The sequence below is a fragment of the Littorina saxatilis genome, linkage group LG11 (genome assembly GCF_037325665.1).
Source record: "Littorina saxatilis isolate snail1 linkage group LG11, US_GU_Lsax_2.0, whole genome shotgun sequence".
Taxonomy (NCBI): Eukaryota; Metazoa; Mollusca; class Gastropoda; order Littorinimorpha; family Littorinidae; genus Littorina; species Littorina saxatilis.
The window spans coordinates 25,134,396-25,159,086 of NC_090255.1; the positions used below are offsets into that span (position 1 = coordinate 25,134,396).

The 24,691-nt window shown below is 42.7% G+C and overlaps 1 protein-coding gene and 1 long non-coding RNA gene across 2 annotated transcripts in view; one reads left to right on the plus strand and one right to left on the minus strand.

The window, feature by feature from the left end:
• The window catches only part of LOC138980145 (uncharacterized), a 431,218-nt gene extending 428,218 nt beyond the window's left edge, over window positions 1-3,000 (plus strand). The window contains exon 2 of the long non-coding RNA XR_011460248.1: window positions 695-3,000. This is a non-coding gene — a long non-coding RNA (uncharacterized lncRNA). The remainder of the gene's footprint in view (window positions 1-694) is intronic.
• Window positions 3,001-8,638: 5,638 nt separating this feature from the next.
• Window positions 8,639-24,284, minus strand: LOC138980103 (G-protein coupled receptor GRL101-like; the record flags this gene model as incomplete). The annotated part of the gene is given in 10 exon segments (XM_070352912.1): window positions 8,639-9,418; window positions 12,259-12,430; window positions 14,202-14,420; window positions 14,951-15,145; window positions 16,648-16,890; window positions 18,104-18,302; window positions 19,594-19,665; window positions 23,364-23,435; window positions 23,957-24,028; window positions 24,213-24,284. Coding segments are annotated over 10 exon segments (1,432 nt in total), but the record flags the coding sequence as incomplete, so codon positions are not given.
• Window positions 24,285-24,691: the final 407 nt, after the last annotated feature.

Sequence of the window (24,691 nt, forward strand, 5' to 3'; positions counted from 1 at the left end):
CATTTGGTCACATATGATCAAGGTCAAGGTCACTTTGACCCTTATGAAATGTGACCAAAATAAGGTAGTGAACCACTAAAAGTGACCATATCTCATGGTAGAAAGAGCCAATAAGCACCATTGTACTTCCTATGTATTGAATTAACAGCTTTGTGTTGCATGACCTTGACCTTGGGTCAAGGTCACATGTATTTTGGTTCCCGCAGTGGGGCACTGCGGTTATAAGGCCCCTCCTGTTTTTGGAACCGCAGGAGCTTTCTAGTTTGCTGTTAGGTAGATTTTTGGTTCCTCTTTCCTGTCATGCTCTCTTTTTCTTCATGAATTCTTTTCTTTTTTCTGCCTTCTTGCTCATTCACCTGTATTTTTTCCAAAAATCTCTTCTCTTGCCGCTTGTCTCGCGATTCATGTATAGTTTAATCTGTTAGTGTTCTGATGTAAGTCCAGCAGTAGATAGGTTAAGCCTATTTTAACATACTGGAAACTGGTAATCTTCCAGTAGGTATTAATTTAGTTTTACTAAAGCCTGCTGGGACACAAGTAATGGGTTAGTGCATTTGTAAACAGGAATCGCTTGACAAGTGACCCCCTTCATCCCCCCCTTCCTCGTCCTGATATGGCTCTGCGTAGTCGGCTGGACGTTAAGCAACAAATAAACAAACAAACAAACAATCTTAGTGTATGATGTCATTGCTAGGTTTAGCTGAAGGTCAAGGTCATGTAAAGGTCAAGGTCAAGCATGTGAGTCGTATGGGCTTTGCCCTTCTTGTTTAAAGTTTACAAGCAGTTGACAAAGTTCCAGTGTTTTCAGGATTTGTTTTCTTGATCTGGTGTTTCTAGTCATAATAGAGGATACTCTGGAATATCTTTATCGGGTTATTATAGGTTGTGGGAGAGTTGTTTATTCTTGAAAATACTGGGCAAATATAAACCTGCGTGACATGAGATTCAAGCGTGTGACTGACATCCCAGTGACAGTTACCTCAGATCTGTGTTTTTTCTGCACTGATCAATTTAATGCACTGTATTACAATCGAACCCCCTTTAAGGGCCTCCACACATTTGAGAAAATCGAGTCTTAAAGGCCTAGTCTGCCTTAAATGGTTTACAGAACGATTTAAATCTTCTCACGAAAAAAGCAGTTCTAAGCTTATAGAACACACTTACAAAAGTGCACAGATTATTAAACACATGTTCACACGCCGCACATTAATATTTGCAGCCTACAATGAGCTTATTTGCCTCAATGATTTCAAGGAAAAGCAACTCTTCAACAACTCATTAAAAACTTGACAGTTTTTCTCAGAAATGTGTCTATTTTTGTGCTGGACACCCCAGTGATTGTTGTTGTTGTTGTTGTTGTTGTTTGCTTGTTGTTGTTGTTGTACTTTGGTTTGTTTTGTCTTCTTTTCTTTGGGAAAGAGGGGGAGAGGGGTGAGTGAGAGGTATATTTGTTTCGGGCAGTTTAAAGTAAATTATGAAGAGAGAAGGAGAGACACTGGGTACTAGGATACAAATATAAAATTCAAATACACATCTTCTTTTTGGTTATAGTGACTTGAGGTTCTCCTGCAATTATGTAGGCTCATTTTAACTTTAAAAAAACACACTCAAAAATAACTTATTATTTATAATTTATATATAAACAAATGATGTGTCTGTTGTTTTTTGCGTGTGTGGGGTGGGGATCAGGGGTGTTTGTTTTGTGTAGATTATAAAGAGAGAGGTTAAGACACAGAAAGAAATATATTTAATTCATATCCTTATGCGCAAGTTCTATTGTGCAAGTAATTTTTGGATTTCCAGTATTTATTTAGTCTCATGGTAATGTGTATACAATTTCAAACTTCCTCCCTTTTAAGACCTATGTTTGCGTAGATTTGTTCATATCCTTGTAAGTTTACCCCCATTTTAAGACTCCCTCAAGTTTTGACTAAATGTTTTAACATAGAGGGGGAATCGAGATGAGGGTCGTGGTTGTGTGTGTGTATAGATCAGTTCCCAGAACACTTCTGGACCGATCTTCATGAAACTTCACATGAGTTCCTGGGTATGATATCCCCAGACCAATTTTTCTTTTTCCATATAAATGTCTTCGTCATATCCGGCATCTAGTGAAACTTGAGGCTTCCCCCCCCCCCCCTCCTTTCCCCGTCGCGATATAACCTTGAACGGTTGAAAACGACGTTAAACACCAAATAAATAAATAAAGAAACTTGAGGCAGCACTGTCACGCCCTCATTTTTGAACAAAATTGCTTGAAATTTTGGTCAAGTAATCTTCGACGAAGCCTGGACTTTGGTATTGCATTTCAGCGTGGAGGCTTAAACATTATTTAGTGAGTTTTCTCATTAAAGTTGTCATTAAAATGAAATTGTTGCAAACAGATTTAAAATTGATTGCATCGTATTCTTCATCAAATTCTGAATCTAAAAATATATACATATGTTATGGTTACTCTTAAAATGTGATCAGAATGAACTAAAATAGGTTAATTAATACTACGATTAAAATGTAAGAAATCGATCCAAAATGGTTTCATCTTATTCTTCATCATTTCCTGATTCCAAAACCATATAGATATAATATGTTTTGTTGAAAACAACCTCAGAAAGTTAAAAAGAGTACAGAAAAGCGCGCTGTATTGCTTACCGCAGTACGCTATTCTGCCTCGTCAATTTCTCTTCATGTTGCATGGGAAAACTGCCGCTGAGATTGACTTACGAAGCTGTATTGTCTCGGTTAAAGCAAAAATGCAGTGCGTTCTGTTTCATACTGTGATTTCAACAGCTTGACTAAATGTAGTAATTTCGCCTTACACGACTAATGTTAAGACCTGATTTTCTCAGATTTATTTAGGTATTAATTAATAGGGGTTTTTCACTATATGTATTTACCTTTTTTGCTGATAATTTTATTTTTTCAGATTATTTGAGGATTGAATGTTTTCATGTGTGTGTGTGTGGCAATCAATGCTGAATAAATAGGAGTACCAGATTCGCATTATATTTGTTGTATACATGTGTATTTTCAGAATTGTTCTGTGTCGATCACAGTGACAGTGTGTGTGGGCGTGTTACTTTTGTTTTTGTTAAAGTATGTTTCAGCATAGAAACACAGAAGCAAAAAAATATGAAGTCAGTGAGTCATTTTCACAATAATGATGTTTATTCACGCAAACATGTGATAGGAGATGTAACATGCTATTTTCTACTTACACTTTTGAACACGCACATACAGACACCACCACACACGCACATGCACACACACACACACATACACACACATACACACACACACACACGCACACACTCAGAATTGATTCTGATTACTTGACATTGACTTTTTTTACTCAGAATCTCAGTATCTTTGTCTAATTCTACTTAATTATTACACGAGTCGTAACAACACATAGCAAGAGCATTAAATGCATTTCATGTTTGCACGTTCATGTGCATTGTCAACGATTGAATCACATTACTTTTATCGACAAAAACAAAGTATGAAACATTTTTACAAGCTTTGAATATATTAACGTTAGAACAAAAATCAATCACAAGAAATGACATCAGGAGCCAGCATGCAGAATAGAGAAGTATGTGTGTGTGTGTGAACTCGAGGGCGAGAGATAGAGCAAGAGAGAAAAAGAGATGGAGAACATTAGAACAAAAGCACAACATATTGAAATGTAATGGTTATGACAATAACAAATACAATAAAAAGAAACTGTAGGAATAATGGCGCAGAAATGTTAGCTTATACCAGTATTTAGGAAGTCAGCGAAGTGAGATTTTTACGACACCTTACTTAAACCAGTAATTATAATTTTCACGTGAATATTTTAATTTCAATGAAAAAATTACAATGATCACATTTTTAGCAGGCCGAGTCCAACAGAGAGTAAGAACCAGCAAGTCGCGCTGCTGTGTCGGAAATTAAGACAGGAGGGGGCACAACTGAAGAGGGAGCCAGAAAGAATTGCAGTCTATGAAGATTAAGCCCGTCCTTAACTGGGCGAAGTATACTTCGCGAAGCTGGCCTGCACGAAGCTTTAGCACTGAGTTTTCGGTAAAAAGACTTCGCGAAGTCGACTTCAGCTTCAAATAAGGACCAACTTCTACAAAGTAGCATCTGAAAAAGCACAATATATACCGTACTGTCAAGACTATAAAGTGCAACATGTTTCCTCAACTTTGTGACGCCTGCGCGCAATTGACCGGTATCGCCTTGTGTACACAAAACATCTTAGACAAAGAGCCAGAGAGGGAGAGAGAGAGAGAGAGAGGGAGAGAGAGACTTTAGCTGCCTAAAAAGGGCCAGTTTCCTCATTCACACAATTTCTTGTTACTGAAACATGATTGTGTTTGAATAAGTATAAAGGGTGAGTATAGTATACTTACATAGTTTGACATATTCTTTGCAATATTATCCTACTGACAGATACACGCTTTTGAGCGCTGTGGACTCAAAAAAACATTCAGTGAGTGAATTACATTTTCTTCTGTACTGGTGTGTGTGTGTGTGTGAGTGTGAGTGCGTGTGTCTGTGTGTGTGTGAGTGTTTGTGTGTGTGTGTGTGTGTGAGTGTGTGTGCAGGGTAACCCAAGACCGTGGGATTTGTATGATATATGCAGATGACTTGCATATTGATTTAGATGTGTGTGTGTGTGTGAGTGTGTGTGTGTTTGTGTGTGTGTGTTTGTGTGTGTGTGTGAGTGTGTGTGTGCAGGGTAACCCAAGACCGTGGGATTTGTATATGCAGATGACTTGCATATTGATTTAGATGTGTGTGTGTGAGTGTGAGTGAGTGTGTGTGAGTGTGTGTGAGTATGTGTCAGTGTGTGTGTGTGTGTGTGTGTGTGTGTGTCAGTGTGTGTGAGGGTGTGTGTGTGTGTGTGTGTGAGTGTGTGTGAGTATGTGTGTGTGTGTGTGTGTGTGTGTGTGTGTGTGTGTGTGTGTCGAACTGGATGCATCCAAACCCTTGGTTTAGCTAACAGACACACGGGTAACGGCTTAACTTTTTCAAATCAAAATGTTTTTGAAAGGGGCTTTCAATGACATTGCATGTATAGGGCCTATATCATTATGTACCGCTATTCAAAGTACATTCAGTGGGTTGTTTTATGCTTAATAACATAATGTTACTCAGTTCATAATACTGTTAAGGTTAAGTCACCATTCTTCATCATCAACATTCACTCATCCAATTTCTCATTTATACTAAGAGAGATTGAGAATAGAGATCAAGAGAGGTTGACAAGTTTGGTACAGTGGTGTGCCAAGCTTATGCATTTATGTTGCACAGGGGAGTTTTAGTTGTTCTTCTTTTTTAGTCCAGGCGAAGAACTAAGTTTACAGAAAAAGCAAAACAAGCCAAAAGAGAAACAATTCACAGGTTACTTACATTACATAAGACAGCGTCTATACATACAAATGCTTTAGTTTTTTTTAAGGATTCACGTTTTTCATCATACGAATACTGAAACGGGTGGCTAGCTTCAAAGCGATGCTGAGTTCTGTCAAAACGTACAGGAGTATTATGTGAGCTTGCAGATATCAAGAAGAGGTGACTGGTACTTCCAAACAAACAAACATATGTACTCTCTCTCGTACTCTCTCTCTCTCTCTCTCTCTCTCTCTCTCTCTCTCTCTCTCTCTCTCTCTCTCTCTCTCTCTCTCTCTCTCTCTCTCTCTCTCTCTCTCTCTCTCTCTCTCTCTCTCTCTCTCTCTCTCTCTCTCTCTCACACACACATTATCTATGACAGTCACACACGTACATACAAGCATACATTACGACAGTTTACCAAACATGAAAGGTCCATTATGCAAGAACTTATAACTTTCTACGTGAGCTTTGACCTTAAATCACAAGTACCAACCACAACTAAAAAAGTCAGGATACATATGAAGAATTGTGTCATGTGACTATGAACACACTTAACCATCTGTCATAACGAGAAAAAGAAGAGATAAAAACACGCACACAAACACAAAACAGCAATAACAAAATGTTCATTTGTCAAAATATCCATCTGGTTAAACAGAAACATTGTAAAGGAAAGGTCGTTTCTCACAGAAAAAAGCTCAATCAGTAAGATGCTTAATGCATGTAAAACGTAATTGACACGGCCATGTGTAACTGTACAAGCGCTAAACTGAATGAAAGAGTGTGACATGAAGTTCTTGTACATCATTGTAAAGAGTGTGAATGACGTTTTAGTTTAGATGTCAAGCGCTTAGAGCAAGCCTTTTTAACGAAAGTTTTTGATTTAGCGCTATATAAATGTTCTTATTATTATTATTATTATTGCATCTCGCGCTCTCCACCATCATACCGTATCAATCATGAACATGCTCACTGCCTTGTAATTGCAATTAGGGTTAACATCACAAGAAGACTTAACATCAAATTCTTATGTGAATACGTCTATCATCACATAAAGCATTTCTGAATACATGCTCACTGCCTTGTAATTGCAATTAGAGTTAACATCACATGAAGACTTAACATCAAACTCTTATGTGTATACGTCTATCATCGCAGAAAGCATTTCTGATTTCATTAAAAATAAAATCTCACCTTAGATTTCCCCATAAAGTATTCATGTCATGTTTGTGTTGACGAGTATTTAAGCACATCATAACAATTAAAACATGTCTAAGATTCTGCACGGCATAGGATTAAGCTTAGTACGTAATACTGCACTCATGGACTTATGGTGATAATTAACGATCCATAGAATAGAATAACACAACCATTAACTCTCGCAAGACTGTCAAAACAGAAGGAAAACAATCACTACATTGTAGGACAAGGGTACCTGCGATGTAAGGCCCCTCCTAAGAGAGGACAACTCCTAACAATGGACACCTTCTTTCCCCTTTGCCTAGCTCTCACAGTTGAACCTGCCCTTGCAGCCACCTCTCAAAGGCAACCACCTGCCCATAACGACCACTCGGAAGGACTGAAGACGAGTTTTGCTTCTATATAAATCCCTTTTCCATAGCAATCACTTGTCAATAACGACCACCTTTGGTCAGTTCCTTGGTCGTTATAGACAGGTTCAACTGTATCTTGACAAAAAGAGACCACCTGCAGTGTGGGGACAGTTTGAGCTGGTCCGAAGGATGTTCTTTCATCACAGGTACCACTGACTGTACTGTTGTTGTTTTTATTCCAGGCTAGCTTTGATACTGTACACATTGCACATTCTCTGCCACTGACACGTACATTGAAGATATATTACAATTTCATTCAACAATAGCTATCACAATACTCAATTATATCAGCAGGGGAGTGGAAGGGGTGGGGCTTGTAACAAGTCACAACAACAGTTCTAACTCTGACAAAATGTACAACTAAGATGATAAATAAATATGTTTAATTATAGACACCAACACAGTATATGATTTCAATTGTTTAACAACAGATTACTTGTTTTCCTCCAAGACAAAACAAATTAGTCCGCGTTTCAGGACACACACACACCGTGGCACACACACACACACTCTACACACACACACACGTACTCTCTTTATCTCTATCTCGCCTCTCTTTCCCTCTCATTTTATATCACAAGTCCGGCCAACAACCATCCAGGGAGAGGAAAACAATTTCAAGTTTACTTTTGGCATCGACTTCATCAATTGTAACATCAGTTCTCATCTCACCAACATATACCACTTTTCATGATTCAACACACACACACGCGCGCGCGCACACATTTACACACACACGTACCCCCCTGCCACACACGCGTATTTAAATACATGTATACATTCAATAGAAATGACATTTCATCGCGAGCTGACCAACCTTCTCTCTCAAAACAACGTTTTCTTTTTATCTTCCTTTTCCCCGTTTTGCAGTCATAATTTTTCTCTCATAGCGCCAAAGATGCATTTTTTCACAAACACGAAGACAAAATGATAATTGCACTTTTGCATTTAAGAAACACAAGGAAAGAGCAATGCAATAAATGATTTAACGATCACAGTGTATACCGTAATACGATATATCTACATATATCTACAGAACCAAATCGTTTACACAATGGGAACAATCTGAAAAATCATTAATATTTTCATGCAGTGACCGCCCTGCCGTATGGAAGTGAACATATGTTGAACTTGAATGTGTGTGTGTGTGTGTGTGTGTGTGTGTGTGTGTGTGTGTGTGTGTGTGTGTGTGTGTGTGTGTGTGTGTGTGTGTGTGAGGGAGAGAGAGAGAGAGAGTGTGTGTGTGTGTGTGTGTGTGTGTGTGTGTGTGTGTGTGTGTGGGTGTGTGATAGTGTGTGTGTGTTTGTGTGTTAGAGAGACAGAGAGAGAGAGAGAGAGAGAGAGAGAGAGAGAGAGAGAGAGAGAGAGAGAGAGAGAGAGAGAGAGAGAGAGAGAGAGAGAGAGAGAGAGAGAGAGAGAGAGAGAAAATACAAACACCTTAATAATTATACGGATGAATTAACTACCCTTTTTTAAGACCACAAATACAACGAAATTGAACAAATAACGTAAGGAAGTCTTAATTTAACACCAGAGTGAATTTACAGAGGTTATGAACAGAAAATTAGAGAGTCTTGTCACATTCGGTTCTGAAAGAGGGGAGAGGGGGGCGCTAAAATAGTGGGGGGGGGGGGGGGGGGCTCTAAAAAGGGGGTTTAACTGAATCCTCCAAAGAAGCTTACTTTTCTAACGAGGAGATGAAACAGTAGAAGTGGAGGAGAAAGAACCCACTCAGTGTTATAATGAGAATTAGGTCCAATTAGGCCAATAGAGTCCAGAACCAACAAGGAAGCTATAAACCAGAACATTGAGAAGAAAAAATAATTCTGTCTAATTTATGAATAATTGGTTGTCCTTGCCCATCTCGCCTTATCATGCACCCCCATCCTTCCCGCACCACATGCAGGGGGGCAGGGTAGCTCAGTTGGTAGAGCACGGGACTTGTGATTCTAAGGTCGCAGGTTCGAATCCCGGCCGGGACAGACACAGGTGAACTTCATATGCAGACTCGGAGATGGTATCCATGTCCCATCCCCGTGTCACCAGAGTGGCACGTAAAAAGACCTCGGTCATCCTGCCATAACTGTAGGTGGCTGATTACACCTAAACACGCACATAGACTAAACGTATTGAAATGAAATGAAATGAAATTGGGCCATCTGAAAAACTAAGCTGGCTGTACGAGCTCTAAAAACTGGATGGTTAACAGATCTATACACGACACTATACAAACAACAACAACAACACACCAACCCGCGAAAAGTTTTTTTGACAATTGGTGGTCACGCACACGAAAACACATACAACTTAGATGTCCGACTCGGAGTGGATTGGCGATCTGTTCAAACTGCGCATGCGTATCAAGTCCATGTGGCGATAATTAGACTTCCGGTCTCCATAGTAAGAGTTGGTGGTGCGGTCGTCTGCAACGAAAACAAGAAAGAACACAAAGGCGAGTGAGTATGTCGCCCTCTACGTTAGAAATATATCCATGTGAATACAGTGGAACCTGCTCTGGCGACCACCTCTCGATAACGACCACCTTGATACAACGAATAATGTAACAAAAACGAATAATGTAACAATTGTTACATTATTCGTGGCGGATGTAGCTTTTCCTTGAAATTGCAATCGAGATTTTCTCTATAAATATAATTCACTAGGAAACACTAGACTGATAATTATTGTGATGCACACACATTCGTGCGTAATGATGCGAATGACCCTTCACCCAGTGAGGTCAAGAACAAAGGGTTTATAAGAGTGTCCAGGAGAAATTATTTTTGCTTTCTTACATTCGAGGTTTTTCTTATCGGGAGACTCCGGATATCTATATATATATATACGACTAGTGTCTGTCTGTCTGTCTGTTCGCGATGCACGGCCAAAGTTCTCGGTGGATCTTTTTCAAATTTGGACACCGTATTCAGCTACACCCCGGACACAACCTCATCGATGAGATATTTCAACACGTGCTCTCAGCGCGCAGCGCTGTGCGCGCTGAACCGATTTTCTTTTTTTTTTCTTCTTTTTTTTCGGGATCCACTACCAGTAACTCTTCCTTATGTTTCCAGTGTTTTCAGCCGCGATTATCTCCCTTTCTCCGTGTGGCGTCAATCCATATTCCCGTTACTACGTTACTATTTTTAGAAGGTCACTGCACGTTACTATTTTTAGAAGGTCTCCAGTGTTTTGCGCGTTTATCTCCTTTCCTTCGTGCGCCGGCGAAGCCGGTGTACCGGCAGAGCCGGGTCTCAGGCGCAGCCTGGTATTCGGCTCTACTTCTTCCCGGCGAAGCCGGTACCCGGCGAAGCGGGTAATCATCCAGTAAGAAATATTTTTCTCTTATCGGAGAAAAAACAAATGTCATCATAGTTTTGGAAATGCATTGCATTATATGCCCGCAGGCAGGTGCATGAATGTGTATGTGATAATGAATATTTATGTTTGTAAATGTGCGTGGGAAATAATGTGTGTATTTTAATGTGTTATTCCCGACTTGTAGTAGGGTTTAGGACATAGCACATGGTGGCCGCCATTATTAGCCGCGGCTTTCCCATATGTGTGTGGGGCTTCAAACCTCCTGTTAAAATACACGTGGAAAAAACACTTTTGGACAGGAATTAAGATAAGTGTCGTCGTGATTTTATTTGCTTGTTTTGGGATGGGGTTTTTTTCCGACATCAGGTCCAATCTTTTTCGTTCTGTAACTTGTTCTTTTCTTTGATTCTATGTTCCCAAACCTTTCTTCGTAACTAAAAATGTGTCTAGTTTCTAATGGAGTTCCATATCGATACACACCGACACATATTTTGCAAGCACAATAAGAGTAATTGCTATCTGAGTGTAAATATTCAGAATTATGTTCAATACCAATGAATAATTATACAAATTAGATTGTTGTTTGCTTTTTACACCCCCGGTATAGGGGTGTGTATAGGTTTCACTGGATGTGTTTGTTTGTTTGTTTGTGTGTTTGTGTGTTTGTGTTCGCATATAGATCTCAAGAATGAACGGACCGATCGTCACCAAACTTGGTGAACAGGTTCTATACATTCCTGAGACGGTCCTTACAAAAATTGGGACCAGTCAAACACACGGTTAGGGAGTTATTGGTGGATTAAGATTAAGAGTGACATATTAATGGTCAAAGGGAAATAACCTTCTCAGTTGGTGGCAGTGAGAATGGTTATTTCCCTTTGACCAACGGGGGTGTTTTTCCTACCTCGACGTACCCTTTCGCAATGGACCCTGTGTTGACATTCTGACTTCTGACTTCTGACTTCTGACTTTTGACTTTTGACTTTTGACTTCTGACTTCGGGGGTGTTTTTCCTACCTCGGAGGAATTTCTTGTTTAAGATATAATTTCTGTTTATTGTTTCACCAATATATGTTTTTGTTACAGGAATAGAACAAACGGTCAATGAAATCTATTTCTTTAACACAATACAAGCTATGCTAAATCTGCACTATGGGATTTACCAATTCTAAGAACAGAATATTTATGGAATGTAGTACAAAGGCTACGACAACGCAACAGTCTTAATCTTGTTTCTTTCATTAAACTGGTAACATTGTTTTTGTACAAGCTCGAAACCGAATTTATATTTCCAAAATAGTGCTGTAATAGGTTTGCCTACTGTGTTTTGTTAAGGATTATTCGGATCTGCAGGGAATTCATGAAAAACATTGTGTGTTATCAACCCGTGATTTGTAAAAATGTAAAAACATTTTACAAATCACGTCAAACCTAAAACCGCGATTTGTACAAATGTAAAAATCTAAAAATATCGCATTCCACAAAGTAATGCATGCCTTTTATTATTATTAATTTTTCTTGTTTAGAGCCTCTACGCTGAGAGGTGGGGGTGGTTTTAGATCCACATCCCTTTATTTTCCCCATCCTATTTTCGCGACATTTCACAAGCCAGGCGTCATTTTACTAACATGTCATAACAATAGCGCGACATCCCATTTTGACACCATATCCCATTTGGCCGCCATGCCGTTTCACCGCCATTCCATTTCGCCCCAATCCCATTGTTGCGACATTTCACAAGCCAAGCGCCATTTTACTACCGTGTCATAACAATAGCGCGACATCCTATTTTGACACCATCCCATTTGGCCGCCATCCCATTTTTGAGTTATTCTTCTTGCCAAGCCTCACACACACACACACACACACACACACACACACACACACACACACACACACACACACACACACACACACACACACACACCATAAACGTACATACCGACATAGCTGTGCTTTGTGTTGTCCACAGTGAAGGAGGTGATGAAGGACTTGCGGAACCTGGAGGCTCGCTTTCTCACGTTGCCCAGGAAGGGGGCGGTGGAGATAGTGTACAACACGGGGTTGATGGCAGAGTTCAGCGGCAGCACGAACACCGCTATCCAGGCGTACACCTGAACGGGAAAAGTAAATACCCATACTGCTCACATTTGTTACACGTAATATAAATCAGAAACAAATGTTTTTGCTGTGACATAGTTATGGTCACACATAAAAAAACACGTCACTACGCTCAAAGCATTTTGAAAAAAACCCACAAAAACAGTAACAATAACAACATTTTATTGTCCATTAACAGGAATACATTAAAATGGAAAATTGTCTTCGACACGTCTAACCTGCCTGTCAAGGATGACAAAATACAGATCGAAATAAGAATGACAAGGACATTAAATTTCAAAAAAAGCACATACAACACATAGATTTTTTTTTTTAACAGGCGCATCTATTGCTCAGCTCACCTTCGTTATACGTAATATGAATCAAACACGAGTTATTTGCAGTAACATATAAATGCTCACACATCAATAAACGACACTACGCTCAAAACTTTACGAACAAAAAAGTTCAAGAAAACGAGAATAGCTTGTTATTCTACAGGAACTCTGCCTTGAAAATTGACCTGTCAACCCAATTAGACTACATCTGGAGGTCGTTAAACCCTGGAAATTTATAATCTATGGCTCCATAAATGATAATATCCAACATTTTGACCAGAACTTGATCAAAATGTGACCTGGAAATTTGCCTTTGGTCATCAAACCCTGAAAACATGAACAGTTTTAAAGCTCTTCTCGCAGAATTACTTCTGTCTGGGATTCCAAGAAAACTACTGGATCGATCTTCATGAAGCTTTCCATTCTTTACATTCTTACACATGATATTCCCAGACCATTTTTACATTTAGTCAAGTTTTGACTAAATGTTTTAACATAGAGGGGGAATTGAGACGAGGGTCGTGGCGTATGTGTGTGTGTGTGTGTGTGTGTGTGTGTGTGTGTGTGTGTGTGTGTGTGTGTGTGTGTGTGTCTGTGCGTGTGTGTGTGTAGAGCGATTCAGACCAAACTACTGGACCGATCTTTATGAAATTTGACATGAAAGTTCCTGGGAATGATATCCCCGGACGTTTTTTTCTTTTTTTCGATAAATACTTTTGATGACGTCATATCCGGCTTTTTGTACAAGTTGAGGCGGCACTGTCACACCATCATTTTTCAATCAAATTGATTGACATTTTTTGTAAAGCAATCTTCGACGAAGGCCGGACTTCGGTATTGCATTTCAGCTTGGTGGCTTAAAAATTACTTAATGACTTTGATCATTAAAAATCTGAAAATAACGATCCAAATTTACGTTCATCTTATTCTACATCATTTCCTGATTCCACAAACATATACATATGTAATATTTGGATTAACAACAAGCTCTGAAAATTAAAAATAAAAAATCATGATCAAAAATAAATTTCCGAAATCGATTTGAAAACAATTTCATCTTATTCCTTGTCGGTTCCTGATTCCAAAAACATATAGATATGATATGTTTGGGTTAAAAACATGCTCAGAAAGTTAAAACGAAGAAAGGTACAGAAAAGCGTGCTATGCAGCACAGCGAAACCACTACCGCGCTGAACAGGCTCGTCAGTTTACTCCGTTTTGCACAAGCGGCGGACTACGGTCATTGTGAAAAAATGCAGTGCGTTCAGTTTCATTTTGTGAGTTCCACAGCTTGACTAAATGTAGTAATTTCGCCTTACGCGACTTGTTATTTCTTTTTTCGATAAATGTTGACGTCATATCCAACTTTTAGTGAAAGTTGAGGCGGCACTGTCACGCCCTCATACCTTCCCTAAAACACACACAATCTATATCTCTGTTCACACACCTCATTGCTAGATCTGGCTCCACCAAGAGAGGCGAAGCCAAGCAAGATGATGGGCACCCAGCACAAGAAGTCTGTCATCACTATCAGCGTCATACGGCGCGCCATTGCCGCGTCATTCTTAGACTCGTTGCAACGCACGGCGCTGCGTGTCTGCTTGGCGATGAAGAACATCCACAGGTAGGAGAAGAAAATGACTATGAAGGAGGCAAAGTTTAGCACCTGGGGAGATGAAAAGAAGGTTTCAGATTCAGATTTAAAACTCTATTACGAAGGGACGAATATTTTAGGTGAAACCTGATCTTCCAACCTGTCCCTTAAAGGACATACAAGGCGTTACACACTGCAGGAGTGAAAATGAAGCATGTCTCGCGTGCTGGTATTTCTTTAAGTAATGATCTGCACCTAGGCATTATTATGTGCTATTGTTGCATACCAACATCCTCTCCGTCTGTCTACCTGGCTCTGTCTCTCTCACTCTATCACTTTCTCCTAGCCTTTACCTAAGCCGCCCCCCACCACTAACTCTCTCCCTCTCTCTCTCTCTCTTGCTCTCTCGTTCTTCCTTTCTTCTCCCTCTCTACCTCCTAGAATTTACCCAAGCCTATTTCTCTCTCTCTTTCACACCCACTTTTTTCCAAGCCTTAACTCAAGCTCCCCGCCACCCCCTCCTCTTCTCTTTCCCTCCCCACCCCTCTTTCTTCACCGCCCCCCCCCCCCCCAACCGCTCCCTCCCTCTCACACACACTGACCAGAAAAATGGCCACGGAGTACTCCCAGCCACGGGGCCTGGCGGGCGTGACGTGTAGAGCCAGGCACACGCCGGAGCGGCCGTAGAAATCCTGGAAGTAGTCGATGCCCATCAGCGGCAGCACCGACAGCACGAACACCATCAACCACACCGACACCATCACCAGTGTCGCCTGCTTCAGGCCTAATCGTTTTAACTGAAAAAGAGTAACAATAAGGGGTCACTTTTTTTTTGTTCAAGCAGTTTTTAATTCATGGCACATATAAAATGAGTGGCGAAAAAGTACACAGAAACGCAGACCAAAAGGGATCGATTTCTATTCTTTGGTGAATGAGTGATCATGTACGCAACATAAAATCTGTCCAGACGTTATAAGAGAACTATTCGCCTTGGACACACACACACACACACACACACACACACACCTTCTGCCTGCTTCAACATTTTGCTGAATCAATTTACTGTAGCGTCAATGGTGTTTCTCCCCTTGTTCCATCTTTATAAGCCAATATATATGTGACCCTCCACCACGGAATGAGTCGCATGTCACCTTTGCATGATTTATATATGTTTTACATTTTCCTAAAGAGTTTGTTATGCTCTATCCAGTGGTGAAACCCGTTTTAGAAAAGAGCCAAAACTGTTGAGTTATAAGCCTGTGACTAAGGTGACCCCAGCCTCACACTGTTACCAGACACCCCCCGGACTTATATATTAAGCCTAGCGCAGAACCGCGCGAGGTGACATGCGACTCATTTCGTGGTGGAGTGTCACATATAGTTAGCGTGCCTCCCCGTCAGGATATACAACTCTTCTACAGCATTTAAACAAGAAAAGCAAATGCTTTCACGACTCTCCTTCCTCATGTGTTCATTACAGTGGAACCCCCTTCCCCCTCTCCCCAAAATAAGACGTACTCCCTCCCTGCTAAACCACCTCCCCCTCCCCAAACCATCCTACCAAACAGAAGACTCCCTCCCTATTATGACCCCTATATGCCAAACAAGACAGAGTATTGCTCTGGACGGGGGGGGGGGGGGGGGTGTCGTCAGTATGGGGTGTTACACCTGAATTCGTCTATTCATCTGTCTATCTATCTATACATATAAATAAAAGAGAGTGTCTGTATGTCTGTGTGTCTGTCTGTCTGTCTGTGGTCGCCATACCTCTGAGATGGCAAGAGGCAGGAACAAGATAGTGTGCACGTACACTCCCTAGGTGCCGCAGATGTGCACCTGGGTTTTAGTTTCTTGATTCATTGTTTCCTTTCTCAGAATATGGACCTCCCATTTATTGAATACAGCCTATATGGTGCAAGACCAGTTCAGTGCCTACTGTTCACATGTAGCAAGCACATCATGCCAGTGATATTAGAGACTCGCTATTGCTCCTATGAGGGGAAGAAATGAAGAATGAAAAATTAACTGGACAGTTCCGGAAATTTCTAGAAGGTAAGGGAGATAACTCTTTTTTTGTATCCAAACAAAGGAGGTAAAGCTAAGCCTAATGATAATGGGATAGCGAGCGTCTTAAATTGCTACAGGGCTCCGCTTACTCCCGGGCGAAGCCGGGCTTAACTGCTAGTTAAAAATAATTAAATCAAAGTGAATGTTGTTGGTTTGTTCTAGTTGTTCTCGTTCCAGCCGCTGTTGTGCTTTATTTTTTCATTTTTTTTTTAAATTGATAATGGCGACCGACCTTGAGCGGGAAGACGATAGAGAGGAGGCGGTCGAGGGTGATGACGGTGAGCGTGAAGACAGACAGCTCGCTGGAGAAGGTGGAGATGAAGCCGGAGAAGCGACAGAGGTCCGAGTTGCGCCACGTCCTATCGTAGATGATGTAGACACCGCGGTAGTAGCTGTCCACAACCGCGATGATCATCAGGTACACGCCCATGAAGAAGTCGCCGATAGCCAGGTTGGTGATGAGAAAAGAGTGCACCTGAGATAGAGAGGATATGCACAATTGGTGAAGGTAGAACCGTGGGTTGACTTTGTTCAGGTGGTCGTGATGCAAGAAATAGTGGTAGTAGTAGTAGTAGTAGTAGTAGTAGTAGTAGTAGTAGTAGTAGTAGTAGTAGTAGTAGTAGTAGTAGTAGTAGTAGTAGTTTGTTTGTTTGTTTGTTTGTTTGTTTGTTCGTTTGCTTAACGCCCAGTCCACCACGGAGGGTGATATCAGGGCGGTGCTGCTTTGACATTTGACGTGCGCCACACACAAGACAGAAGTCGCAGCACAGGCTTCATGTCTCACCCACATTATTCTGACACCGGACCAACCAGTTCTAGCACTAACCCCATAAAGCCAGACGCCAGGCGGAGCAGCCACTAGATTGCCAATTTTAAAGTCTTAGGTATGACCCGGCCGGAGTTCGAACCCACGACCTCCCGCTCACTGGGCGGACGCCTTACAGGCCACCGTGTTGCGGGTAGTAGTAGTAGTAGTAGTAGTAGTAGTAGTAGTAGTAGTAGTAGTAGTAGTAGTAGTAGTAGTAGTAGTAGTAGTAGTAGTAGTAGTAGTAGTAGTCGAAGTAGTAGTAGTGTTTTTGAGACTAAAAGGCGCTTCGTTGTAAAAGGCGCTGTTCAATGTTGTACTGCGCATAACTCAAGTTTTGAATTCGTAAGTAAGAGTTGTAATGAGACAGGTAAGGACAAAAAGATACGGAGCAGTGGCAACAATCGTATTTGCAGTTTGTGTTGGGAACAACGGGTCCAAACACCCCCGCAAATCAATCCTAACCTGCAAAGTACCATTCCACCACAACACAACCAATCAGAGAAACCGTACTATTCCTCCACAACACAACCAATCAGAGAAACCGTACCATTCCACCACAACACAACCAAACAGAGAAACCGTACCATTCCACCACAACACAACCAACAGAGAAACCGTACCATTCCACCATAACACAACCAATCAGAGAAACCGTACCATTCCACCACAACACAACCAATCAGAGAAACCGTACCATTCCACCACAACACAACCAATCAGAGAAACCGTACCATTCCACCACAACACAACCAATCAGAGAAACCGTACCATTCCACCACAACACAACCAATCAGAGAAACCGTACCTTTCCCACACCCTAAAAAATCCTAACCTGCAAAGAATCATACCACCACAACACAACCAGTCAGAAAAACCGTACCTTTCCGCCACGGAGGTCACGTGCCCTCCAGCCAATGACGAGCAGGTTTCCAAAGGAGGCGACCATTCCCAGGACCCAGATGCTGACTCGCAGCACGTAGTTGGACATGAGATCCTCGCAGGAGGAGAACTCGTCGGGTTCCGGGTAGCACTGGGGTACATCCCCTGCCAGGCAGCAGAACCAGAAGCCATCCGTGTACCTGGTGGAAAAAACAGGACATGTATTAATAATAATAATACAAATGATAATTTCAGTGAACACTTAGCCTCTATCGCGCGAACCATAGACTATGAATGAGCTCTCCGCGCTTAGAAATATCAAACTACGAGTAACAATACACAAAATAAACACATCATAACAAATTCTATGTAAATGACTGGGAATCAGTAACATAAAATAACAACAACACAACATCTAAGTTAAAGCATACGCTATTTGTATATTTGTTCTCCAAAATATTACATTAAATATTGGTCGAGAAAGTCATTGTTCACCGAGATTGCGCTAGCTATCGCTCCTTTTTTTGTTATAATTCCTTGTATTTTGTCTGTTGCTCTTTTGCAGCCGCATAAGCAAGCCTATGTATTTTAGTCGGGCTCTGACCTCAAATGGCTCAAAGAAGGGAAATCCAGTGTTCAATTGATGCATTACAGTGTTCTAGATGATCGAACGTGTAGCAAAGACCTGTACGTGTAGATATTGCGTCACCCGTGACTCCCGTATTTCCTCCAATGTTCCAAATCATACGTTGTTTTGCTCCCACCAGGACTGCAGATCTTGGCAAACGCGTGACGTAAAAACTAGATTTGACGACGTTACCCGTACACGTTCCCGTACACGTGGTGAAAAGTGCCACATCTAGATCTTGCTATTAGTGGAACCCAATTGTTTGATACCCTCGATTTAATTGAAGACCTTTTCATAACGTCTGAAATGTTACATCCATTTAAAGAATCCTTCTTCGTTTGAGAATTTAACAGTCTCAGATTTTAGGCGGTCTGTAGTGCAAGATATGGCACAAAAAAGACCCAACAACACCAATGGACCAATAATTGCAAATATGCGCTATCCCCTAACTAACACACCTAACTGGATTGCCTATGTATCTTATCACGCGTTTCTAACTCGCTATATTGATCGTTGACTAGAAAAAGTGTCGGATTTGGGACATACCATAGACTTATATGCATGATATTCATTCGGCTGTTCATATTCACGTATTAATATTCGATTATCATCGCGTTCGATCTTGGATTTTGTACAGATGCCCTCTCCACTCCACCCCATATTGTGTATGGCCGTTGGCTTCACAATTAAATCATGTGTCATTGACTCGCTATATTTCTTCCTTTCACCTATATACCATTACTCGCTCACTTGCCACACATCAATTTTCCCTGGCACATACAGTCGCAACCTTGCCGATGTATAAATGCTCCCCCAACACAGTATTGTTTGCGGCATGATTATATTACTGAACAAGAACTCACAGTGTGTTCAGGTTTTCCATCCCATGGAACACGTTCATCTCGACGACGACGATCAGGTTACTTGACAGATCCCTGCAACAGCCATAAGTGATACACACAGATACTCTTAACACTGATACAAAACATGAGATAAAAAGAGCCTTGGACGTACACTAACAGACAGACTAACAGACAGACTAACAGACAGACAGTCAGACAGACAGTCAGACAGACAGGCAGAAAAACACACACACACACACACACACACACACACACACACACACACACACACACACACACACACACACACACACAAACACACACAGCTATAGACACAGTCTTCAAATACCGACGGAGTTATAACAGCGCAAATATTCAGAATTGGCATCTGCCGACAGAACAGACAAACTGAAAAAACGGAACAGGCAGTGGGAGGTAGGAAGAAAGGAAGGAAGGGTGGGAGGTAGGAAGAAAGGAAGGAAGGGTGGGAGGTAGGAAGAAAGGAAGGAAGGGTGGGAGGTAGGAAGAAAGGAAGGAAGGGTGGGAGGTAGGAAGAAAGGAAGGAAGGGTGGGAGGTAGGAAGAAAGGAAGGAAGGGTGGGAGGTAGGAAGAAAGGAAGGAAGGGTGGGAGGTAGGAAGAAAGGAAGGAAGGGTGGGAGGTAGGAAGAAAAGAAGGAAGGGTGGGAGGTAGGAAGAAAGGAAGGAAGGGTGGGAGGTAGGAAGAAAGGAAGGAAGGGTGGGAGGTAGGAAGAAAGGAAGGAAGGGTGGGAGGTAGGAAGAAAGGAAAGAAGGGTGGGAGGTAGGAAGAAAGGAAGGAAGGGTGGGAGGTAGGAAGAAAGGAAGGAAGGGTGGGAGGTAGGAAGAAAGGAAGGAAGGGTGGGAGGTAGGAAGAAAGGAAGGAAGGGTGGGAGGTAGGAAGAAAGGAAGGAAGGGTGGGAGGTAGGAAGAAAGGAAGGAAGGGTGGGAGGTAGGAAGAAAGGAAGGAAGGGTGGGAGGTAGGAAGAAAGGAAGGAAGGGTGGGAGGTAGGAAGAAAGGAAGGAAGGGTGGGAGGTAGGAAGAAAGGAAGGAAGGGTGGGAGGTAGGAAGAAAGGAAGGAAGGGTGGGAGGTAGGAAGAAAGGAAGGAAGGGTGGGAGGTAGGAAGAAAGGAAGGAAGGGTGGGAGGTAGGAAGAAAGGAAGGAAGGGTGGGAGGTAGGAAGAAAGGAAGGAAGGGTGGGAGGTAGGAAGAAAGGAAGGAAGGGTGGGAGGTAGGAAGAAAGGAAGGAAGGGTGGGAGGTAGGAAGAAAGGAAGGAAGGGTGGGAGGTAGGAAGAAAGGAAGGAAGGGTGGGAGGTAGGAAGAAAGGAAGGAAGGGTGGGAGGTAGGAAGAAAGGAAGGAAGGGTGGGAGGTAGGAAGAAAGGAAGGAAGGGTGGGAGGTAGGAAGAAAGGAAGGAAGGGTGGGAGGTAGGAAGAAAGGAAGGAAGGGTGGGAGGTAGGAAGAAAGGAAGGAAGGGTGGGAGGTAGGAAGAAAGGAAGGAAGGGTGGGAGGTAGGAAGAAAGGAAGGAAGGGTGGGAGGTAGGAAGAAAGGAAGGAAGGGTGGGAGGTAGGAAGAAAGGAAGGAAGGGTGGGAGGTAGGAAGAAAGGAAGGAAGGGTGGGAGGTAGGAAGAAAGGAAGGAAGGGTGGGAGGTAGGAAGAAAGGAAGGAAGGGTGGGAGGTAGGAAGAAAGGAAGGAAGGGTGGGAGGTAGGAAGAAAGGAAGGAAGGGTGGGAGGTAGGAAGAAAGGAAGGAAGGGTGGGAGGTAGGAAGAAAGGAAGGAAGGGTGGGAGGTAGGAAGAAAGGAAGGAAGGGTGGGAGGTAGGAAGAAAGGAAGGAAGGGTGGGAGGTAGGAAGAAAAGAAGGAAGGGTGGGAGGTAGGAAGAAAGGAAGGAAGGGTGGGAGGTAGGAAGAAAGGAAGGAAGGGTGGGAGGTAGGAAGAAAGGAAGGAAGGGTGGGAGGTAGGAAGAAAGGAAGGAAGGGTGGGAGGTAGGAAGAAAGGAAGGAAGGGTGGGAGGTAGGAAGAAAGGAAGGAAGGGTGGGAGGTAGGAAGAAAGGAAGGAAGGGTGGGAGGTAGGAAGAAAGGAAGGAAGGGTGGGAGGTAGGAAGAAAGGAAGGAAGGGTGGGAGGTAGGAAGAAAGGAAGGAAGGGTGGGAGGTAGGAAGAAAGGAAGGAAGGGTGGGAGGTAGGAAGAAAGGAAGGAAGGGTGGGAGGTAGGAAGAAAGGAAGGAAGGGTGGGAGGTAGGAAGAAAGGAAGGAAGGGTGGGAGGTAGGAAGAAAGGAAGGAAGGGTGGGAGGTAGGAAGAAAAGAAGGAAGGGTGGGAGGTAGGAAGAAAGGAAGGAAGGGTGGGAGGTAGGAAGAAAGGAAGGAAGGGTGGGAGGTAGGAAGAAAAGAAGGAAGGGTGGGAGGTAGGAAGAAAGGAAGGAAGGGTGGGAGGTAGGAAGAAAGGAAGGAAGGGTGGGAGGTAGGAAGAAAGGAAGGAAGGGTGGGAGGTAGGAAGAAAGGAAGGAAGGGTGGGAGGTAGGAAGAAAGGAATGAAGGGTGGGAGGTAGGAAGAAAGGAAGGAAGGGTGGGAGGTAGGAAGAAAGGAAGGAAGGGTGGGAGGTAGGAAGAAAGGAAGGAAGGGTGGGAGGTAGGAAGAAAGGAAAGAAGGGTGGGAGGTAGGAAGAAAGGAAGGAAGGGTGGGAGGTAGGAAGAAAAGAAGGAAGGGTGGGAGGTAGGAAGAAAGGAAGGGTGGGAGGTAGGAAGAAAGGAAGGAAGGGTGGGAGGTAGGAAGAAAGGAAGGACGGGTGGGAGGTAGGAAGAAAGGAAGGAAGGGTGGGAGGTAGGAAGAAAGGAAGGAAGGGTGGGAGGTAGGAAGAAAGGAAGGAAGGGTGGGAGGTAGGAAGAAAGGAAGGAAGGGTGGGAGGTAGGAAGAAAGGAAGGAAGGGTGGGAGGTAGGAAGAAAGGAAGGAAGGGTGGGAGGTAGGAAGAAAGGAAGGAAGGGTGGGAGGTAGGAAGAAATGAAGGAAGGGTGGGAGGTAGGAAGAAAGGAAGGAAGGGTGGGAGGTAGGAAGAAATGAAGGAAGGGTGGGAGGTAGGAAGAAAGGAAGGAAGGGTGGGAGGTAGGAAGAAAGGAAGGAAGGGTGGGAGGTAGGAAGAAAAGAAGGAAGGGTGGGAGGTAGGAAGAAAGGAAGGAAGGGTGGGAGGTAGGAAGAAATGAAGGAAGGGTGGGAGGTAGGAAGAAAGGAAGGAAGGGTGGGAGGTAGGAAGAAAAGAAGGAAGGGTGGGAGGTAGGAAGAAAGGAAGGAAGGGTGGGAGGTAAGAAGAAAGGAAGGAAGGGTGGGAGGTAGGAAGAAAGGAAGGAAGGGTGGGAGGTAGGAAGAAAGGAAGGAAGGGTGGGAGGTAGGAAGAAAGGAAGGAAGGGTGGGAGGTAGGAAGAAAGGAATGAAGGGTGGGAGGTAGGAAGAAAGGAAGGAAGGGTGGGAGGTAGGAAGAAAGGAAGGAAGGGTGGGAGGTAGGAAGAAAGGAAGGAAGGGTGGGAGGTAGGAAGAAAAGAAGGAAGGGTGGGAGGTAGGAAGAAAGGAAGGAAGGGTGGGAGGTAAGAAGAAAGGAAGGAAGGGTGGGAGGTAGGAAGAATTAAAGGAAGGAAGGGTGGGAGGTAGGAAGAAAGGAAGGAAGGGTGGGAGGTAGGAAGAAAGGAAGGAAGGGTGGGAGGTAGGAAGAAAAGAAGGAAGAAATAAAGAAACAAAGATTCAAAGAACAAAAGCGAAGGCTAGGAAAGAGAAGCAACTCACATTGTGAGTAAATGGTCCAGTCCACCGAAAGCTCCATTCTCCACCGTGTCAATAAAGTTGTGCGAAATGTTTCTGGGCAACAAATAAAACAACGGTGACAGTAATTCTAACATCAAAGACAGATCCTTACAACTGTGGCAGTTATTCTAATAATGAAAGACAGATCCTCGCGGCTTATTTGCCACCTTAACGAAATACATCCCAAACAATAATGTACACTGGCTACGTACAATACAATACCAAGATTAATGTTGAACCTTTCATTACATGAAGATGAAATGATAGGCACACATGGACACAGAGAGAGAGAGAGAGAGAGAGAGAGAGAGAGAGAGAGAGAGAGAGAGAGAGAGAGAGAGAGAGAGAGAGAGAGAGAGAGAGAGAGAGAGAGAGAAAGAGATAGAGAGGGAGAGAGAGAGAAAGAGAGAGAGAGAGAGTGAGAGAGTGAGTGAGTGAGTGAGTGAGTGAGTGAGTGAGTGAGTGAGTGAGTGAGTGAGTGAGTGAGTGACTGAGTGACTGACAGACAGACAGACAGACTGAGAGACAGACAGACAGAGAGGCAAAAAGACAGACCGACAAAACAACAAACTTACAAGAAGTGAAGGCTTCTGAGACCAACAAAAGAGTTCTGGTGGATTTTTGTCAAACGATGGTAGCTCAGATCCCTGTTGAAAAAGAACACATTATCAAAGGGAATATTGGCACAAACATACCCACGGGCGTACGATATATAAATATATACACACATAGACACACACAGACACAGACATGCACAGACACATCCCCACACATCTTGGTAAATTTGCATTCCGTCTCTTTTACACACACACACACGAAAGCTTTACTTACAGTGAAGTCAGAGAAGTGAGTCCAACAAACGCCTCAGGGTGGATAGAACGAATGGGATTACCACCAAGAAACCTGAAATAAACAACATTCAGCTTGAAGCAATCAAAACAACGGTATCAATTGTAAAGGCATTTACACTATGAACTCTGCATGAGACAAACGTTGTGATTCAATGACAAGATCTTCAAGAAAACGGGTCTCTTGATATGCGTTTCCCTGTTGAGGTTCTGCAACAGAGCTAACTATTTTTGTTCAGCGTGTTTTCTTTGAGAAAATAGGTCGTGTTGATATGACACCCACTGTAGATTCTGCATGAGAGCAAACTATCTGCTACCATAACACGTTCTTCGAGAAAGATTGAACTCGTGTGTATACGCCACCAAGTGGAGATTCTGCATGAGGGCAAACTATCGGCGACCATTTCATTGTTTGTATGCCATCCAGCCGTCTATTCATGGAAAAGTGCACACACACACACA